A 19,472-nucleotide genomic window follows, 5' to 3' on the forward strand; every position below is an offset into this window, starting at 1 on the left:
TTTTGTCCCCACTCTTGTCCCTAGTGGGGACACCATTTCAGGTTGTCCTCCTTTTGAGAGGGGATTTGAGATGAAGTCTAGTAGCAGGAAAAGAGCTGAGCATGTGCTTGCAGGATCAGTGTGTCTCTTAGAAGTGCTGAGCTCCCACAGCTTCCCAAAGCTAAGCTAACAGCCTTCAGTGCTTGGCACCTTACAGACAGCAGCACTCAATGAAAAAAATATCTGAAGATCATGTTACTGAAAAGTACCTTGGTTTATTGAATGACTTCTTCAGAATGAGATGGAGGCTTTCACAGCAATTGCGCTGAACTAAGAACAGTCTTACAGCATGTGAAGGGCCAGTGCTGTTCTGTGGTACCATTGCTTTGTGTTTGTGCTCTGCTCCCTGCCCCTTGAAAATTCTTTCTGCTTTACCTTATCCATCTTAAGTTTCCTGGTTTCCCAGCCTATTCTTTTCCTCAGAGCTAGAAATAGCTTTTTAATTTGTTTTTGCAAGCTGCTATTGCATGACATTTCCTCCATCATGGGTTGGCAGAGGCAACAGCCTGTTTTGTAGTGACCTTGGCAGTGGATTTGTCTGCCTCTTGACTGCTTAATGATGTAGCAACTGAATTGTTTCCAAAGCTGTAGGGTCCTTCCACTAGTTTCTTGCTGTGGCTAGACCCAAGGGTTTCACTGAATTTCACAATTCTGTGTTTAACAAATGCCTCTTTGTGAGCACATCACCACAGGAACAGTTTTAAGGTGACTAAGGTGGCCCTGTCCTTTAGTCAGACTTGTGGCTGAGTAACTTGACAAAACATTCTGTAATAGAGAGCTGAGGCTGGAAGAGTGTTTTTTATTTATGATTCCACATGGCTGTGTGCCACAGCCCTGTTGAATGTGCTATCCACACATGCAACAACCATTCTTGCTTCAGCTCTTCCTTCCTTGTGTGGCAGTGGACAAGCTGGCAGAAGAGCCAGGGGTGGAGGAGCAGGGCTGCCAGGAATGCTGCTGCAGGGTGTGATAGCTGCAGAGCTGTTAGCTCAGCCAGCTCCATGCCAAAATGCAAGAGCTGAACTGCCACAGATGATACAATAGCCTGGTTATGACCATCGGTCTGTCCCTCTGCTCTTTCCTTCTCCTGTCACCCAGTCATGTCTTGGTGATGTGGATGACAGAGTTCATGAAAGGGAGCACTGTTCACTTTAAAACACTTAAGTTACAACCAAGCTGTAGGTGATTAGAGCTGGTCATATTGGCTTACATCATGATGACATCATTCTCAAATTTCCTCTTGAAGTAGAAGGGTATAGACACAATGTGGGCCTATTCTGGTGCTGTAAAGCTCTGGCATGCAGCCATGACTATCTGTGTGGCTTTTAAATGAGTGGTACTTTCATTTAAATGTCAAACTAACAGGCTCTCTTTGTGTCATTTCCTTATCCTAGGTATCAGCCAGAGCAGCCTAATTTGGCATACCAGATGGCAAGGTCGACAGAGGAGACAGATAACAACGAGTCTGTGAGCACCAGTGATTCACAGGCTGGTTTTCTGCCAGAGGAAGAGGAGAAGTTTTCCCTCAAAGCCATACTGTGTTCTACAGATTCAGATCCTTCCAAATTCTCAGGTTTGGTGGTGAATGTCTCAACCTTCATCTTAGGTGAGTGCTGGGCAGTGTGTCTCTGGGGCAATGAGTCATCTGGTAGGGCTTTGTTCTCACCATGGTGGGAAAACTCGCCTCCATTATGTGATTTTGATGAGCTCTTGTAATGGCCAGAATAACTGAAGATTAAATTTCTGATTTCTTAAAAAGAAATCCACAGATGGAGTGTGTGGGGGTGTGTAGTGGGAAAGGCATATCTGTTATGGGTAGGGTTTTTGTGAGTTGCTGTTTTGTTTGTGAGCTTTCAGATTCTGCTTTGCCTGCTTATGATTTGTTCTCAGGCTTTCTCTGTATCTAAAAGAAAAAAAAAATCAGTAACCTTTGGTGTCTGTTCACAGGTTTCCTTATTGTGGGTATCTGTATCCTGACTTCCCTTGAGCCAAACATTCTGACAAACACTATACAGATTATTGCTGCCATCCTTGTTGTCACTGTCATCTTCATTATACGGAAACAGCCTGAGAGCAAAACCAAACTCTCCTTTAAGGTGAATGTCCTGGGACATGAAGCTAGAAAAGAGGTGTCTGGGAGGTGGTTGGAGGAAGAAGTGCATGTGATGGTCTGTATCAGAAGGGGGACACTGGCCAAATGGACGTGCACAGAATAGAGGTATGGTGTCAATTTTTCTATCCAGGAGAAGCTGGAAAGGTGGAACCTGCTGCAGAGGTGTGGCTGGAAGGGAAGGCAGGACCCTGCTTTTGAAAGCAGATGGGTATAGGATAGGGAAGAGACAGACACTGGAGGAGATGGGACAGTTGTGAAGGATCACATCAGATCATGGATACAAAAGGAGAAAGAACACAAAAAGTAAACTTGTTTGCAAAGATCTAAGGCACTAAGAGTTCACTTTCATGTCCTCCTTAGTCCCCATGGAGGCTAAGGGATGACCATTCTCTCTTAAACAGCCTTAAGGATGAGGGATTCTGTTGCTTTCCTGCCCTCTCCAAGCACACCATCCTTTCCATATTAAACAAACACTGGGATGGGTTTTTCCTCCCAGTGTAATCCTACAAGTCATACTTTATTATGTTGATTTCAGGTAGCTCTGCAATTTATTTAATTAATTTTGGATTATAATTCCATCCTCTAAATTGCTTTCATTTGGATTGCTCTTCAATTATTTTTTTCAGTAAATTCACAGATTTTAGTAACTTAATATAACCAGTTTTCCAAGGTTGTGTTTGCAGTTCATTTTGGGTTAATGATCCCAAAGGTGAAAACAGAAATTTCCAGGAGCAAAAAAGTTATGAACTCTCATCTAGATCTTATGTTCTGAATATGCTTCTGAGGAGGTCTGTTCACCTTTCACTCAGGTTATTTCATCTCCTTTTTTCCCCCTCAGCCACTACCCTGTCCAAGTAAAAAGAAAATTATACCTGTCACAGCTAATTCTGTAATCATAAAATCATAGAATCATTTTGGTTGGAAAAGACCTTTAAGATCATCAAGTCTAACCATTATCCCAGGACTGCTAAGTCCACCTCTAAACCACGTCCCAAAGTGCTACATCTGCATGTCTTTTAAACATCTGCAGATCTGATGACTGCACCACTTACCAGGGTAGCCTGTTCCAATGCTTGGCAACCTTGTTTCTTATCTCCTTGCTGTTCTTTGGGCATTTATATCCTGAGAGTGATTTTTCTCCAAAATCAGTCTGGAAATCCAAGGCTGACCTGTTTGTTTCCCAGTTGTTTTTCTGTATTTTTAACAGGTAATTTTTCTCCCTTATCCCGTCTTCAGAGACTATATCAATCTACCAAATGCTCTCAGAGTTGCTTATTTAATAGTTCAGAGATCACTTCTGCAATCTCTGGGTACATAACTCACCCACCTAGGGAAATTTTATTTGTCTCTACTGACTTGACAAAGCCAAATTTATAAAAATATTCTTCTTCTTTGTAATTTGTGTGCCTATCCCCTCTCTCTAATGATGTGAGCAGCTACTGCACATAATTTTTTTTTGGCAAAGCTTAAATTAAGAAAGGCCCACATTTCAGCCTGTTTATTTTGTAAATCCCCTTTTCCCCTTAGGAGTGAAGTTCGCTTTCCATTTAATTCCACTATATTCAGAAACTTTTCTATTATTATAATTTCTCTTGTTTGATTTTATATTCACAGTGCTATTTTCTGTATTCTTATTTTTTCATTTTGGCTTTGCTGTCTCATTCTTTGATTCTCAGAGCACTAAGGCATTCTTGGTGCTGCTTTAGTAATTTCTTGCATTCTTTGCTGGTTTTCCTAACTTTGGGATAATTTGCTCTCTATTGCTTTGGTACCTGATGGATGAAGTTCCTCAGGCCCCTCCTCTGACATTTCCTTACCTGCATCTCTTGGTCTTCAATAGGTGCTTGTCATGATACAGTCCTTGGTTTTTACTCTTCTCTCTTTGCTCCATGAGTATTTAGTATTGCCTCTAAAATTTGCCTCTTCCCTCTTCTAGACCACAAAATAAGCTTTTAAAACAGGTGAACAGCATCGTTCACATGCCCCTCCTGTATTGGACTGATATCCTTTTTGGTTTAACCTTGCTTTTTCTCAGATCTGGCAGCTGAAGAGTTGGTAACAGCCATTACTTCCCATTTACAAGGGATGTAATGTTTGTTCCTGCTCATTAACCATGCTTGTAGATGTAACATATCCCTCATTCTTTTTCAGGTACCTTTCTTGCCCTTTCTTCCTGTTGGGAGTATTTTTGTGAATGTTTACCTCATGATGCAGCTAGATGCAGGCACGTGGATTCGGTTTGCAATCTGGATGCTCCTAGGTGAGTTTAAGTGAAAAACTATGCTCAAAGTTACTAGATTTTTGTTCACCATAAATTTATTATAGCATTCCAGGGAGGGATTCTGCACTCTGATCATCCTCGGGCAACTCTGGTGACTTGACTGAAGGTGTTTAGTCAGTATGTAACAAGCTTTGTTTCAAATTCAAGGGTCTTGAAGCCTTTGTGTGGACAAAACAACAAGACATGAACCATCTTATGGGTCTTGTTGCCAACAAGAAACCATAGAGCATTCCTTTGTTGGCTGGCCTTGTGCTGCTGTCTAGGTGATGGAGCTTGTGCTTCTGGAGCTGAAGAACCGGAGCTGCATCCCAAGATGTTCCCAGCAGCCATGTACATAAGCCTGAATTGTCTGAAATGCTCAAATCAGGATCCTGTTTGGGGCTGGGATAGATGGACTTTTAAAGACTGGTGCCTGTGTTAATGGCTTTTTTCCCTAAAGAAGATAGTGGCTGGCTGCTAGAAGCTAACCATGAGGATGGCTGGACTTAGACTGGTGTAACTTGTGGCTGTGAGTAGAGGTTTCTGTTTCTTTACAGAGCTAACAGTGCGTTCTCCTTTGGCTTCCACAGGCTTTATCATCTACTTTACCTATGGAATATGGCACAGTGTGGAAGCCAGCTATGCAGCCTCAGGAGAAGCGGAGAGAAACACAGACACTGGCTCAGACAGCTGCAAATGATTGTGATTGACTTACGGGCGACTGAAAGAATGGCTGCAGTGAAAGAAAATTTGTGGTGGGCATCCTGAACCAGATTACACCTGTAATCAGTTATCAGGAACATGGAAGCAGAATGCAGGACTCCCCAGCTTGGTTACTGCAGCTTGCAGTTTGTTTGGCAGCACAGTTAAAAGGGACTGCAAGATGAAAAGAATCAACTCTGCCATATTCCCAGCAGCACTGGCAGTTCATCTGGGGTGCTTCCCTTTCTCCCTCTCAGATTTTGTTTTTTTTCCCCAGTGTGTAGAAGGAGAACTGCTTCTGTGTGCAAATGCTGCTATGAAACCAGGCCTCACAAATGTCCTTCTTTCAGTAGCCCTGGGAATTACCTCCCAACAGATGTTCTTCCCAATTTTATATGGAGCAGGTTTTGCAGTGCTACTGTCAGGCATAAACCAGGATCTATCCTTTACCCTATGTGAGCTGTACCCTCTGTGTATGCACACAAAAAAAAAGGTTCTCACAATTGCTAGATTTCCCCAGGTTAACAAAGCACCTGTAAGATTTGCATTCTTTAAAATACCAGATTTTAACTTTTTTTTTTTATTTAACTGGGTTTTTTTAGCTACGTGGTCACATGCTTTCAAGCATGTCATTGCTGGGAAATGTTGAGAAAATTAGTACTTGCTGATTTTCAGGTGAGTGATTGCTCGCCAGCACACAGGTAACCCCAGCAGGTGTTTCTCCCAACTGTACGCTCCACAGAGGAATTGCCAGCTTTAGTCAGGAACCCACATGGTGCAAGTACTGCAAAGGCTTGAAAGCAACAAGTGTCTCCAAAGAGCAGTCCTGCCTCTTTGCTTCAGAAATCACCAGTGGTGTGGCTGTAGTGGTGGGGTTGGCCAGCAGAACTGAGCTGCTGTGACAGCAAGTGCAGCCCTATGTTGTTCCCCTCACATCAGTTTTCTGTGCTGGCTGCTTGGCATTAGCAGCTTTGGTTTGGTATTGGCAGGTGGAGCACATTCCTGCCCTGGGGAGGGAAGCACGGGAGGATCCTCAGAGGCATGAAATGCCTGGTCTCAGCCCCCTGCACAGGGAGGCTGTGGGGCTGTGCAGGGACTTTTCAATCCTGGCAGAGTGTTCAGACCAGAAAACATGATTAAACTCTAGGGTCTGACTTGCTGAAGGGAGCTTTCCCTTTGGGGCTGGAGATCATCTCCAAAGCCTGCCTGTAGTAAGGCAGGAAATTTGGAGTTGGGACCAGGATCTGTATTTGATTGGCAATGTCTTGGTTTTGGCTGTAAGTTGGTTTTTTTTGTTTTAATTCTCTCTAATAGCTTTCCCTAGCCAAATTAATCCACTCCCCTAAAAAGGCTTATTAAAGCATCGCGAAGGTTAGCCATGCCCAAGTAATCCCACTGATCTAAATTAATGCTTCAGCTTGTACTGAAAAACAGATTATAGAATTGTGGAATAGTTTGGGTTGCAAAGGGACCTTTGAAGATTATCTGGTCCAGTTTACCTGACATCAGCAGGAACATCTTTAACTAGATAGGTTGCTCAAAACCCTGTCCAACCTGCTCTCAGACACTTCTGGGGTTGGAGCATCCCAGATGGATACTGCAGAAATCCACTTTTCCGATGTGAGTGGATGCTTTCCTAGGTGTCCTTCATACTACTGCCTCTGAACACTGGACAGTCTTTAATTTGTCAGCATGGCTCTTGCTGATGAAGCAACAGGTTCTTGCACCGGTCATTGAGGTGGAGAAGTGAACAGACCTCTGCATGACATGCCCAGGGTCTCACCAGGCATCTGATGCAGCAGAAAAGGGAATCACACCATCTACTGGATTTTATGGCTGGATTGCGGACCATTTCTCATGTTTCCAAGAGAATTTATAGCCCACTGAAGGGTTTTCATCTTTTAATTTTAGTGCACTGGGAGGCTTTTCTTGACAGGATGGCAATTTGAGGAAGTGAAGGCAACGTGTTCATTGCCTCCTAGGTGCCCTTCAGGGTGTGTGATTAGTGCAGCTTCCCCCACAGAATGAAGTCGGGGGTCTGCTCCAGTCACTGGGTCTTGACCATCTGTTAAGCCCTGCTCCTTGTGCATATACAAAGTCTTATTCAAGCAGGGAGAGATTAATACAGAAATTAAAAGCCACTAAGTTGAAGTCTATTTTGTTTAAACACAGGCAAGCTCAACACACTCCACAGCCTCCCAAAAGGCACTTAAAAGGTGGTGGGAGGGCAACAAGATGAAAACTGAGGATCAAAGTTTCATATTGTACTAAAAATAGAAGGATGTTTTTCCTACCTGGCTACCAGCTTCTGTTCAGTGAAAACATGAAGCTTGTGTCCTTACCAAAGCTTCATCTGTGCTGAGCAAGCCAAGGACCTGGTGGAAAATCTTTCAGGAGGATGTTGTCAGGCACATTCCCAAAGTGGGGTATGACCCAGTCCCTTTTTAATCCTTGTGGCAAAGCCTGAGCAGTTCTGTAGCTCTCAGCAGGAGGGCTGGGTGAAGGGGACAGGGGATGGGGTGTTGAAACTGAATGAACTGGAACATTGGGGAGTTCAGGTGTTTGTTGATGAGCCTGAACCACTGGCAGAAATGTTCCTGTTCTCACATGCTGCAGCATGACACTAATGGAAACATTGGAGACCACACTCACTGTGCTGGCAGCCCCAGTCATATTGGAAGCATCCTAGGAAATGAGTCCATGGAAACTCATAGCATGTGAGCCACTGTCAGGTAAGGCAGCTGACCAGCCCTGCTGCCAGGAAGCTAATGACTGACTAGCTTCCATGTTTACCTTAATGGGGTAACCCTCTAATGGGCTTTTGCTTTGTTTCCCATTCATCCCAGTTTCTGTATGCTCAGAAAAAACACGGCAGGATATGCTTATTTGTATCCGTCAGCCCACAGGTGCACTGACACACGGATTTATTGTCAGGAATATATTACACTTATCTGTACATCATAATTGAAATAATACAAACTCTTCCTGTAATCATTAGCCACATAATAAAGAGGACCACAGAACTCCTGCTGCATGGGAAACTGTACAGAGGCTCCTCAGAGTGTCCATGGGACACAACCACCATCAGTGCAGAGACAAAATACCTGATTTTGCACTTGATCGTTTTTCCTTTCCTCCCCCCACCTGGCACCACCACAAGCTTTTGCTGCTGTGCATCAAGTGAGTCAACCCGTCTGTGCCAGCAGTCACTGGAGGTGCAATCCCAGTAGGGCCAAATGGTACCCTCCCTCAATAAAAAGGAGTTTTCCATGTCCCCCGCTCCCTGCTGGCTCTCCTGCCATCCCATGGCTGATACCTGCTCCCAGTCCCCATCTCTGGAACTCCCTGGGAGCAGCTGTAGGCTGGTTTTATTGCTGCTAGACCCTTCTGCATTGGGTAAAGATTAACAAAATCAAACAGCTTCCTTAAAGACAGAGATTAAGAAACCCTTTCTTATTGCTGGCTACATTCCCTCTCCTGCTAAAGGCCATCCTAGTTCCAAATGGGAAAGTCCACGCAGAGGCCATGGCATTCGGGAAGTTTCCAGCCCTGCAAAAGCAAACACTTTCCCTTCCCAGCTTGGCCCTGCATCCGGGGATCTTCATTCCTTGGGAATGGCTGCCCCATTCAGGGGCTCCTGCCTTCCTCCCACTGTCTCAGTGGCCTGGGCTTTCCTTTCATAATACTTCAGCATGCAGAGGCAAAGAAAGACAGGACAGAGGAAAAGTACCAAAAAGGAATAACCTTTTTTGGGGAAAAAAGTCTGTGTTTCTGGTTTTGCACCAGAAGGAGCCACTCTTCACACACACCACACCACACCCCCCCCCCCCCCCAATAGGGCCAGGTTGCTGGGTGGCTAGTGATTGGGCAGGCCCCAGAGGGTGTTCCAAGGAAGAATCCAGTGAGAGGCAGGATTGGGAGGCAAAAATTAGATGGGAAAGGGATTGGAAATAATACCAAATGATGATGGAGCTAGGTTCAGTCCCGGTTTTCCCACCATAAAAGCCCCACTCCCAATTCACTGCTGGAAGCATCTCTTGAATATGATTTTAAACCAACAAAGTGGTAAGGGAAGCACCATATGTAGAGGGGAAAGATTAATAAATTACAACAGGTTCTGCTAGCCTGTCCTGGGCCAATAATATGCTGTAGTGCATTTAAAGTTTTGAGTAGCATCAAGGTCATAACTCCAGTTGTATCATCTCAACCATTTTTACAAAGGGTAAAAAGGAGAATCCTAGAAACTACCAACAAGCTACTCTGACTAATCTGATGGCTGTCTGCAATAGTGTGACTGTTGGTGAGTGAGGGATGAGCAACTGATGTCATTTACCTGGACTCTGCAAGGCCTTTGACATAATCCCACACAGCATCCTAAACTGAGGAGATACAGCTTTGATGGATGGAAGCTGGATATGGAATTGGCTGGATGGTTGCATCCAGACCAGCTCAATGTCCAAACAGCCATCAGTAAGAAGTGGTGTCCCTCAGGGGTCAGTATTGGGACTTATACTGTGTAATACCTTAAATGACTCAGACAGTGGGATCAGGTGCATCCACAGTGAGTCTGTGGATTGACACCAAGGTGAGTGGTTCAGGTGGTACACTGGAAGGAATGGGATCTGGACAGGCTTGAGAGGCGAGTCCATGTGAACGTCATGAGGTTCAACAAGACCAAGTGCAAGGTCCTGCACCTGGGTCGGGGCAGCCCTTAGTAAGAATACAAGTTGGGGGATAAAGAGATTGAAAACAGCCCTGCTGAGAAGGACTTCGGAATACTGGTGGATGAGAGTCTGGACATGAACCAACAATGGGTGCTCAAAAGCCCAGAAAGTCAATTGTAACCTGAGCTGCATCCAAAGCAGTGTGACAAGCAGGGCAAGGGCGGGATTATGCAAGGGAGGGATTCTGCCCTTCTACTCCGCTCTTGTGAGACCCGACCTGGAGTGCTTCATCCAGCTCTGGGGATAAGAAGGACACGGACATATTTGAGTTGGTCTAGAGGAGTGCTACAAAGATCTTAGAGCACCTTTTCTATGGAGACAGGCTGAGACACTTGGAGTTGTTAAGCCTGGAGAAGAGAAGACTTAGGGGAGATCTTTTAGCAGCCTTCCAGGACCTCAAGGAGGCCTATAAGATAAAATTGAGAGAGACTTTACCAGGGCCTGTAGTAAAGGACAGGGACAAGGGACAAGATAGGACAAGGAACAGCAGTTTTAAACTGGAAGAGGATAGGTTTAGATGGGACATAAGGAAAAGCATTTTTACAATGAGAGTGGTAGGATACTGGAATAGGTTGCCCAGAAAAGTTGTGGATACCCCATTCCTGGAAGTGTTCAAGGCCAGGTTGGATGAAGCTCTGAGCAACCTGTCAGTGGAAAGTGTCTCTGACCATGGCAGTGGGGGCTGGACTAGATACTCTTAAAGTTCCCTTGTAACCCAAATAACCTAAGAGTCTGTGATCTCATTGTATCAGAATTCTATTGGTGAAATGAAAGATGGCAATGCTCTAGGTGTTGCAAATAGCTGTGCAGTTAGCAAGTATCAAAGTGATTAAAGTCATACTTGGCAAGAAGGGGCTGTGTGTGCATGTGCGTGCTAGGTATCTATCTTTCAGGTTGTACTTGCTGGACACACTAAAATCTAGCAATGCATTTCAACAGTAGTAGCTGGTGTGGCATGATCTAATCTAACAAGATGCTTAATTTACTCAGTATCACAGTACCATGCAAAAGCTGCTACAAAAATAAATTTCTCTAAAAAGGAGAAAAAAAAATCATCTTTCTTTTTAACACTGTGGAACAGGCCACAGTTGTTTTGATGGTGGTTGAAGCTGTATCTAAGCTGCAGTCTGTGAATCCTGAGTATTTCCCAGGAAAGCTGAAGCACAGCTCCCACTCGAGCAGAATGGCAGGGCTGTGCAATGCCACCCCTGTGGGTGCAGGGCCTGCTGGTGCCACCACACACCCGGGTGAGAAAGTCACTCGTGCAGCATCCTGCACCTCGAGGATTTCCTCCAGGTCCTGTCGTGCTGCTAACTTTGGCCCCAGTGCACAGAGCAGGCCTGCATGCAGGCTCTTTGTCTAAGCTGGGTAGAAAAGCATCCCACAGATCTCTTTGTATTTTAAATTATGCTCGGGGGTATTTTTATCTTGTTAGCAATGCCCATGAGGGCCCTGCAGACAGTGTCACAGTGTCACCCCAGCCGCTCCATCCCCTCAGGTGGGAGGTCACCCCAAGCCTGGGTGAACATTTTTGCTTCTAGATGGGAAAGTTAAAGGTAGTTTAGCCATTCATTTCCATGAATCTTCAAAGTGCTCTGTAACTCTGGGTAAGCTGTAGCAATGTAAAATAATGTAGATATGTGGAAGGAATGAAATTCTGACTTCATCTGCACCTATGAAGCTGACTATGCTCTATTTGGCATTTGAGGTGGAAGGAAGCTAGAGCCCTAGCAGATGCCCAGTATCTCATCTTACTATTGGAAACCTCTCATCCAGCAAAGGTCAAGGATAAACAACTTATTTTCTCATTCTGGCTTCTGGGCCTTGAAATAAAACAGAATGGACAGAAACCTACAGCCAGAGATTTTGATTGCATCCTAACCACGACAAAGTAAAACAAGAAAAGATCTGACTAGGATTGAAATACACTAAAATTGAACCATGTTAGCCAGTAACCTCTACCAAAAACTAAAACTTTCAGTTTTCTCATCTCATCTCATTTCTCATCTCTAGCCTATCTCCACTTACAATATCAATGCTAAGAGTTAAAAAGCAGTGGATGGTATGCATATCTTTTCTGGTGTTCAATGCAAAGGTGATGGTTTTGAAGGCAGTACTGTCTTAGAATTTCAAATTCGCTGGTGTTCATGTTACATAGAGTACCACTTGGTGGTCACTTGAAAGGCGCTTCTACTTCTTTGTAACTTTCTTCTAGGTTGGGTATAAATATTCCTGGGAGGCTAAACAGAAATGCATTTTGTTTAGATACAAGTCTTAGGCACGAGTTAGAAAACTGCTGACTGTAATGAAAATATATCAGCACTTAGTAGTATCCAATAATATAAAAAATGTAATTCAGAACATCTGCAACTACATATATATGTGTGTGCGTCTATATATAGGTATAAAGGTACAATACATACATGTATATAAACACAGACACATATACAGAAATATTCACAACTTGAACTATATTTGTAACTAACCTGAAATACTGCAGCAAAAGTTCATTCTGATGAATAGAGCATTTCCCAACTTTTGGCTCTAACCATAGTTAAAATGTTAAAACATCAAACTAAACCTTTTGCTGTCCTAACTTTCTGCTGTTTTAGTTCTTGGCTATCATTTTTGCTACCCTAATCGACATGTCAGAACTAAGAATTTCTATATGGGGACTGTAAGAGTACCCTGCCTAGTGTAAAGCTATGCAGCTACTGAACATGCTTGTAGCCATGAACCCTGGGCGCCTGTTGATGGTAGTACTTCCTTGGATGGTAACAACTTGCAGATTGGAAATGCATAAAAGGCAGGGAACTTTCGGCACACAGCTGCCCATTATCGCCTCAAGGTTCTGACTTTTGCTGGGGAGGAGTTCCCTGATGAGCAGCGATAAAAAGGAGTGGATGGTGAGGGTGGGAGTTTGACGGGGCTCACAGCATCTCCCTCCTGCAGCTTCCAGAGCAGCTCCTCATTAGTCCTGCTGAGCTTCTTCTTCTCCTCCACTTCTTTCTCAACATATTCTTGAAGATTTGCATTCTCCTCTGACAGTTGCCTGGAGAGAGAAGCAGGACAACATGTAAGGCGCTCCAGGGCAAAGATGGTGGCATTCATGCAGCCACCCCTGCCCCTAGGGCTGAGCTGCCAAAGCTGTGGCACAGCTATCTCCAGATCTCTCCACTGATGGGTGAGAAAGTAATTTCTACAAGTCATAGCTTCCCCCCAGTGTCTGGTTCCGCTTCCAGATGCACCCATGGTGGGATGGGCCCCAGCCTTTTTTCCTGGCCTTGTGGAGTGTCAGAGTAAGTATAAAGAGGTGCAGGTGCATCCATAATTTTTCAACTTGCTGCTACGGTATGCAAAGGAAAAGCAGTCTGGCCTTTCCATGCTCTGAATTTCAGCTGATGTCCTGATGCAGGACACAGCTCAGCTTCTAGGCTTTCCCTTTACTCCATAAAGGGTCATGAGATGATGGGTCCTTCTCCACCTCCTTCCTCCTTGGTCCCAAAATAGCCTATATTCCTGACTGCAACACTAGAGAAACTTTACCAGTAACGATCAGGGAGCTGTTCTCCCCGAAGTGCCCAGTAACTTCGTGGCTTTTTTGGAGCTGGGCGTGGAAATCTCCCATGGGCACCACAGCCTTAGTGGGTCTGCACTCATTGGCCAGGTGACTGGTTTTGAAACAAATGGGGCAGGGCAAGTAGACTGTGGGACCTGATGGAGACGTGTTTTGGGCATGTGCTGACAACACCTATGTCCCAAAGGATGCATGCAGGAGCACCAGGATTCTGCAGCCCCGCTATGCTTGGGCAAGAGCCAGCTCCTCCTGTGATCAACCTGTGGCAGCTCTGGGCAGGCACCTAACCTGATTTACTGGAAATTTAGAGTTTTATAGGATCATTCCTATACAGGGAGGAACCCAACCTTCCCCTAGGTGTTTTAAGTGCTCAGCAGCAGCTGGGTGTGGATTTTGGATGCATACAAAACAAATGCTTTTCTGGGTGTAGCCTGAAGGCTGTAGCACTGCTGGTCCACTCACCAGAAGTCTGTGAGAGGGTGGGGTTGGTATTTCTGACTTCGTTTAAAAGACATTTTTAAAGAATTTTTTCCTTTTTAGCCTTGATTCCTAGAGAAATATAGCTCAGATAATCAAGAATGTGTCTCTTCTAGCCCTGAAAGTTCTGAAATGTGGAGTGAGCAGTGGCTAGCAGAGTCACCTTGATCTCTTGGGTATTGGAAACTATCTTTCTTCATACATCCCCAGTCCAAAGGACCAAAAAAAATGCTAGTTGATTTGGAGGGAAGATCTGAAGTGCTGGGAGATCAGATGATTTATTCAAGTTGGGGAAGTCCCAGCAGGGGCTCTGTGGAGCTCTCGCATACAAAACTGGGTCATGATCTACCCGAAAGGCTCTTGTCCTTCCCTTTTTACCTGCCCTTGTCCTTAATTGGAAATATATCTGTGGTGCACCCCTCACATCCCAGTGCCTCTAGGACCCCCTCCTGACGGTGCTGCAGAGACTGGCTTTGGTGTTTCCCCTCCCTCCTCTCACTGCTGCTGGGCTGCCACAGCTGCTTGGACACCCAGACTGCAAGCTGGCAGAAATAGCTCTAATCCAGGGCAGCTCCCTGAGCTAGTTCATGCTGTGCTGCCCAGACAGTGCCAGTACAACATAAATCAGCAGTCAGGGTGGTTACTGCTGCTGGGAAAATGCATGCTTTAATAACTCCAACTTTAAAGCCCTGGCTTGTCCGTGTAGCTGCCCCACAGCTGTCCCCAAAGAGTTACTTGTTGAAAATTATTCTCCTTGAAGTTGACTTCCCAGGCTGACTTTGAACTCAGAATTTCTCCTAAAAGGTGTTTTTGAAAGCAGTACCTATGCAGTTGCAGGCAACAAGCAAAGTGCTGCAGCTGGATGCCAGCAGGGAGTGGAGGGAGGGGGCTGTTCACCCAGCCAGAGACGGGGAGCTGCAATGCAGAGATGCCAAGTGCTGAACCAGGCACCCTGGCTGCTGTCAGGCGTGGAGAGAGACTGCCACTTCCAGGCCACAATTCATCCAGCCCAAAAGCAGGCATCTCAAACTGCTCTGGTGAACCAGACCTTAAAAACACACATTTTTTCTCCCCCAGGACAGAAATGCTGTAGACACCCATGTCAGACAGTGAAACGTGTATGTACTAAAGGTATTTACAATCAGATGAGAGAAAATATAATCCTCACCCTGATCTGAATGTTAGAATATCTATGCTGAAGACGTTTCAAAAGGCTGAGTCATTAAGAAATGAGGCAAGAGAAAGACAAAAATTAAAATCAGAGAAGAGACACTGACAGTTCAAAAAATTGACATTTCTGGATGTCATGATAGCTACGTAGCTGCAGTGCTGGGACAAGACCAGCTCTAGTTTACCCTTCTGGCACCCCTTCTCCGTGGCTCCAGCTGTGTTCTCCAGCCTTACAGCATGACATAAACTCTCTGGGGCAGGGACTATCCTACCCTGCTCTTTATGTCACCCAACAAGGAGCCTTGTCACCCTTGTCCCATTGTGACAAGGTTGCAAAAAGGCAGTGCTGATGAAAAAATCTGCCCAAGGATTAATCCTGCCTGGGTGAAAATGACATCCTTAGGATGTCTTTCCCAAGATTTTTCCATTTTGCTTCCTCATTACCCACTGACTAAGAGATCTCAGGGTAGTGATATTGAAATCAGAACCCATGGTAAGCTTGTTCTCAGCATGTGTCAAAATCATGGAAATGCATAGACAGATACATGGCCTTCCTTATGTTAAAGGAAGCAAACTTCAATGTAAAAGTATTTTTTAATAAGACAAGCAGAGCAGAACACAAATACATTTTCAGGGGGAAATAAGTTTTCCTCTTCTGAAATAAGTGTCAGCCTTGGACAATTAAAACCTGGGGCCTCTTTTCAAGCTCAGACAGATTGCAAATACCAGCACAAACCTTGTTATGACAGTATTTTGCTCAATCCTGGCTCTGAGTTCTTCATTCTGCTGTTGCAGCATGGTGATTTTTTCTTCCAGCTTTAAATTTTTTTCAACCTGCAGCAAAAGAAGGTTTGTTAAATCTGAAGAACATTCAGCTCCCGATCCAAGATAATTTGTTCTATATTAACCTGTGGAGCAACTTCTAAAACTTGAGGATAGGTGGAGGTGGTTTTCTTGACTGCAGCTGAGACTTAGAGATCTGACTCACACCGCCACATCAAACTGCTGAATTGAGCAGGGGCAGAGCAGAACCAGCCCTTACATATACATGAGCAGGAGGAGGAGGAGGTCTTAGTTTTGTTCAGTGCAAATAGATGTTTTCCCCAGTGGTGCTCCACAACTTTTGTCCCCCAAGGACCCAGCATTACCAGACATTGGAGAAAGTGCTGGTGACTCCTGAGGAGCACTCAGCACAGAAAGTTGCCCAGCACTGTAGTATGAGTGGTCAGTTGAGTGATGAAGGAGGAACGCAAGATGGGATGATGTACATCTTCCAGACATTAAGTCTGACAAGCAGCCTCCACAATCATGATTCCTCAGTTATGGAGAGGAGTCACCCACCAGGGCAGATGATGCCCAGCAGCAGCCTTAGAGCGCTGCTGCATTCTCATGAGGTGGGCTGGCCTCTGAAGACTCTTTTCACTGCTGCTGAAAATGTCAGCTTAAATGACAGGCTTACACAAGACATTTGACTTTAAGCTGTAATTAATTGAAATTAATCCTCTCCCAACCACAGGTAGCTTGAACCAGCACAGTTCAAGGGCAGAGTTTGAGGACATCAGTAGCAGTGTATTATAAGATGTTTACAGGCATGTTCCACAGTCTCAGGTACCCTGTTTGCCCCAAGCTTTGAATTTGACATACTTTATCACCTTAGTCTTTGGTTTTCCAGCTGAAAATTTTGCTGAATTCAACACTTCCGAAAGAAAATAAGATAGCACAGGGTAACCTTATCTCTGTGTGAGCTTGGTTATTGAATTTCTCAACCTTTTATAAAGATCGAAAATATTGTGCACTGGGGATAGCAATAGGTCACATTTAATGGTGGAGACATCAGTTTTAGGTTGTGTTTTTCAGTCTGTGCAGGTAATTGTGAAGGATACTCCTGATTCTCAGGTATTCTGGTCTGTCCCAGTTTACTTTGTTAGAGCAGCACCTGGATTCTGGCCCTGTTTTGAATTGCTCTGAGAGAGGAATCACCATCACGGGCTCTCTCTCTGTTTCTTCAATAGTTTTAACAAGTAGTAGCTATGCAACCTTCATTTCCAGCCTCCCTTTCAGCTGCCAAGGAGCCAAGGCTGACCCTGTGTTTGAAATGCCCTCTTGCTCCCTTGTGAGGCACCAGAGCATTTGGAGATGTCCTGTAGGTGTTCTGGCACTTACAAAGATGTACCTTGAAATGGAAAGCAGTTGTGCCTTTGGGCTGCAGCAGACCCATTGTTTTACTGTGATAAAGGGCAGGAACAGGACTGTGCACTTGTATGTGGTTAATGAGCAAAAGCAGCTAAAGGACCATGAATTATATAGCCTGTTGTTTGGGATTTTTTTCCCCCCAGTGTTTCCAAATCCTGGCTTAGCTCCAAGAGTAGCACGTTGGAAGGAGCAGAGATAATAAGCCTCAGTTGCAAAGAGGCACTTTTCTCTGCATCCACTTACTAAAGCATCTGTTCAGCAAAATAATCACCAGAGTTCTCAAATTTCCCTGTAAATGGAAACAAATCTTGCTGAATGCTGTGCTGAACCAGCTGCCACAGCTCCCAGCTGAGGTATTGCCTCATTCTGTCACCACACTGTATTTTACTGTCACTGCAGGTTGTGCTGTACAAAATGAATCCCCTTTCCCACAAAAAAAAAATGTAATTGATGGTGAATTGGGGAGTTCTTCATCAGGGAATCCCACAAGCAAAGGAGGAGAAAACAGCATAGCCTTCAGAAAAGCATTACTGGAGAGACCTCTTGTACAGTAAGCCTTGCTAGGGACTGCTTGTTGAGTATTGCTAATCCACACATGGCTCCCTAAATGCCTACAGGAGCAGCAGCAAGACACACCATAGCTCAATCTTTCCCCATGTGCCCTCTCCAGCCCTAAAAGGTTACCTGATTCCTGTAGGGGCATGTGGTGCAGGCTGGTGTCCCCTGGACTACCACAGATTTCCCTTTCCTCCATTCTTCCTCCGCCACCCACCTTGCAATCCAGATTGATGGATGTGAACCTCTTTGACTGTGTTTTGCCCCAACCTCATGTGGGTATTCACCTCTCTTAAGTCCATCTGCTGTAATAACCAAACTTCTTTATTACCTCTGTGATGTCTCCTCTGTAGGAAAAATGACAACTCACCTGTTTTTCCAGCTCCATAATCATCTTCTCCTGCTGGTGAATCTGGAGGTTCTTCATTTCCAGAACATGTTTTAAGCTCTTCAAATCTTTTTCTAAGTGTAGATATGGAGCTCGCACAATCTAGGAAATATATCAGAGATTTGAGTATGTCAGCCATACATACATCTTCAGCCATAAGACAGAGATTCCTCCGTGTAACACTGTGGTTTAGGAGAATCAGTGGTGCAAAAACTACGTGGACCTGGTCCTCTGCCACCCATTTGACCTCCGATTTTTTCTTCTTGACACCCCTTTGGCTAAGATTCGTGACTCTTCCTCAGAGCTCAATATTCGGGATCTCAGCTGGGACCTTGCCCCCTGCCCCTGGAATGAGGATTCAATTGCTCTTCATTGAATCAGGTGATGTGTAATACTTAGAAACAAGTCTCTCGATGCCTGTAGAGTTAGAGTTGTCATCTACCTTCAGCTGTTCCTCAGTGTTTTTCTTCAGAGCCTCTTCAAACCGGTCTGCTTTGGCCTTAAGAGATTGATTCTGGAAAGTGAGGGTGTCTATCTGGTCCTGGGGGGGAAACACACCAATTAACACATCAGCTGTGTTATCAGCCCACTCACATTCGTACCGGTCAGTCTGCACTGCCAAACCAGGCAGTGGTTTATCAGGGGAGCTAAATAAGGCCTAGACACCCCTGTAAGGTGATATTTTTTATGTCAGGCCACTTGAACAGAGAAGGGGTATTTGATAAGCCTCAGGGAATCACAAAATCGCTGTAACACCTGTGGCTGATGCTAAATCACCCTTGTGTTGGATGAGAACAGACATGTCCTTCCTTGGAAGAGCTGGCATTTATATCACATGCATTTATGTGGTCCTTAGAGTCCAAATGAGGCAGGAGATACCTGTTCCCTTCCCCTTTCTGAGCTTCTAACATGTTAACAAGCAATGATGAGTTAGTAGTGTGGAATTTAAATGATCCTCATTTCATCTCAGAGCTATACATGGGAACAACATGTTATTTTAAGCAATCATATTTCTGTTACCATCAAAGGCATTTCTGTCTATAGAACACCTGTAAAATCCACAGTTGCTGTGAAGATGGTATTTTTATCTTTCACAGTTGTGATTTCTTGTCTGGAACATTACATCAGCCCTTATTGCAAAACTGCTGACATGCCTCGAGCTGTCGCAGCAGTGCAACAATATGTGCTAGTCAGGGCGTTTAAAAATGGTAATTCATCTCTGCCTGTGAAATCAAACAGGGCTTGCATTAATTGCTCTGGCATCTTTACTTGTT

At 44.7% G+C, this 19,472-nt stretch overlaps 2 protein-coding genes across 11 annotated transcripts in view; one reads left to right on the forward strand and one right to left on the reverse strand.

The window, feature by feature from the left end:
* The window catches only part of SLC7A1 (solute carrier family 7 member 1), a 38,965-nt gene extending 31,710 nt beyond the window's left edge, over positions 1–7,255 (forward strand). Inside the window, exons 9-12 of the mRNA XM_021541978.3 lie at positions 1,434–1,645; positions 1,987–2,135; positions 4,304–4,412; positions 5,003–7,255. Of these exons, the coding sequence (XP_021397653.2) occupies positions 1,434–1,645; positions 1,987–2,135; positions 4,304–4,412; positions 5,003–5,112 (580 nt within the window). The 3' untranslated portion in view covers positions 5,113–7,255. The remainder of the gene's footprint in view (positions 1–1,433; positions 1,646–1,986; positions 2,136–4,303; positions 4,413–5,002) is intronic.
* A 738-nt stretch (positions 7,256–7,993) lies between these two features.
* The window catches only part of MTUS2 (microtubule associated scaffold protein 2), a 268,374-nt gene continuing 256,895 nt past the window's right edge, over positions 7,994–19,472 (reverse strand). For all 10 annotated transcript variants that reach the window (XM_021541972.3, XM_077781450.1, XM_021541971.3 and 7 more), the window contains 4 exons: positions 18,641–18,739; positions 18,181–18,300; positions 15,799–15,896; positions 7,994–12,890 (listed from right to left, as the gene is read on the reverse strand). In XM_021541972.3, coding sequence (XP_021397647.2) covers positions 12,674–12,890; positions 15,799–15,896; positions 18,181–18,300; positions 18,641–18,739 — 534 coding nt within the window. In that variant the 3' untranslated portion in view covers positions 7,994–12,673. The remainder of the gene's footprint in view (positions 12,891–15,798; positions 15,897–18,180; positions 18,301–18,640; positions 18,740–19,472) is intronic.

Source organism: Lonchura striata, chromosome 2 (genome assembly GCF_046129695.1).
Source record: "Lonchura striata isolate bLonStr1 chromosome 2, bLonStr1.mat, whole genome shotgun sequence".
Lineage (NCBI taxonomy): Eukaryota > Metazoa > Chordata > Aves > Passeriformes > Estrildidae > Lonchura > Lonchura striata.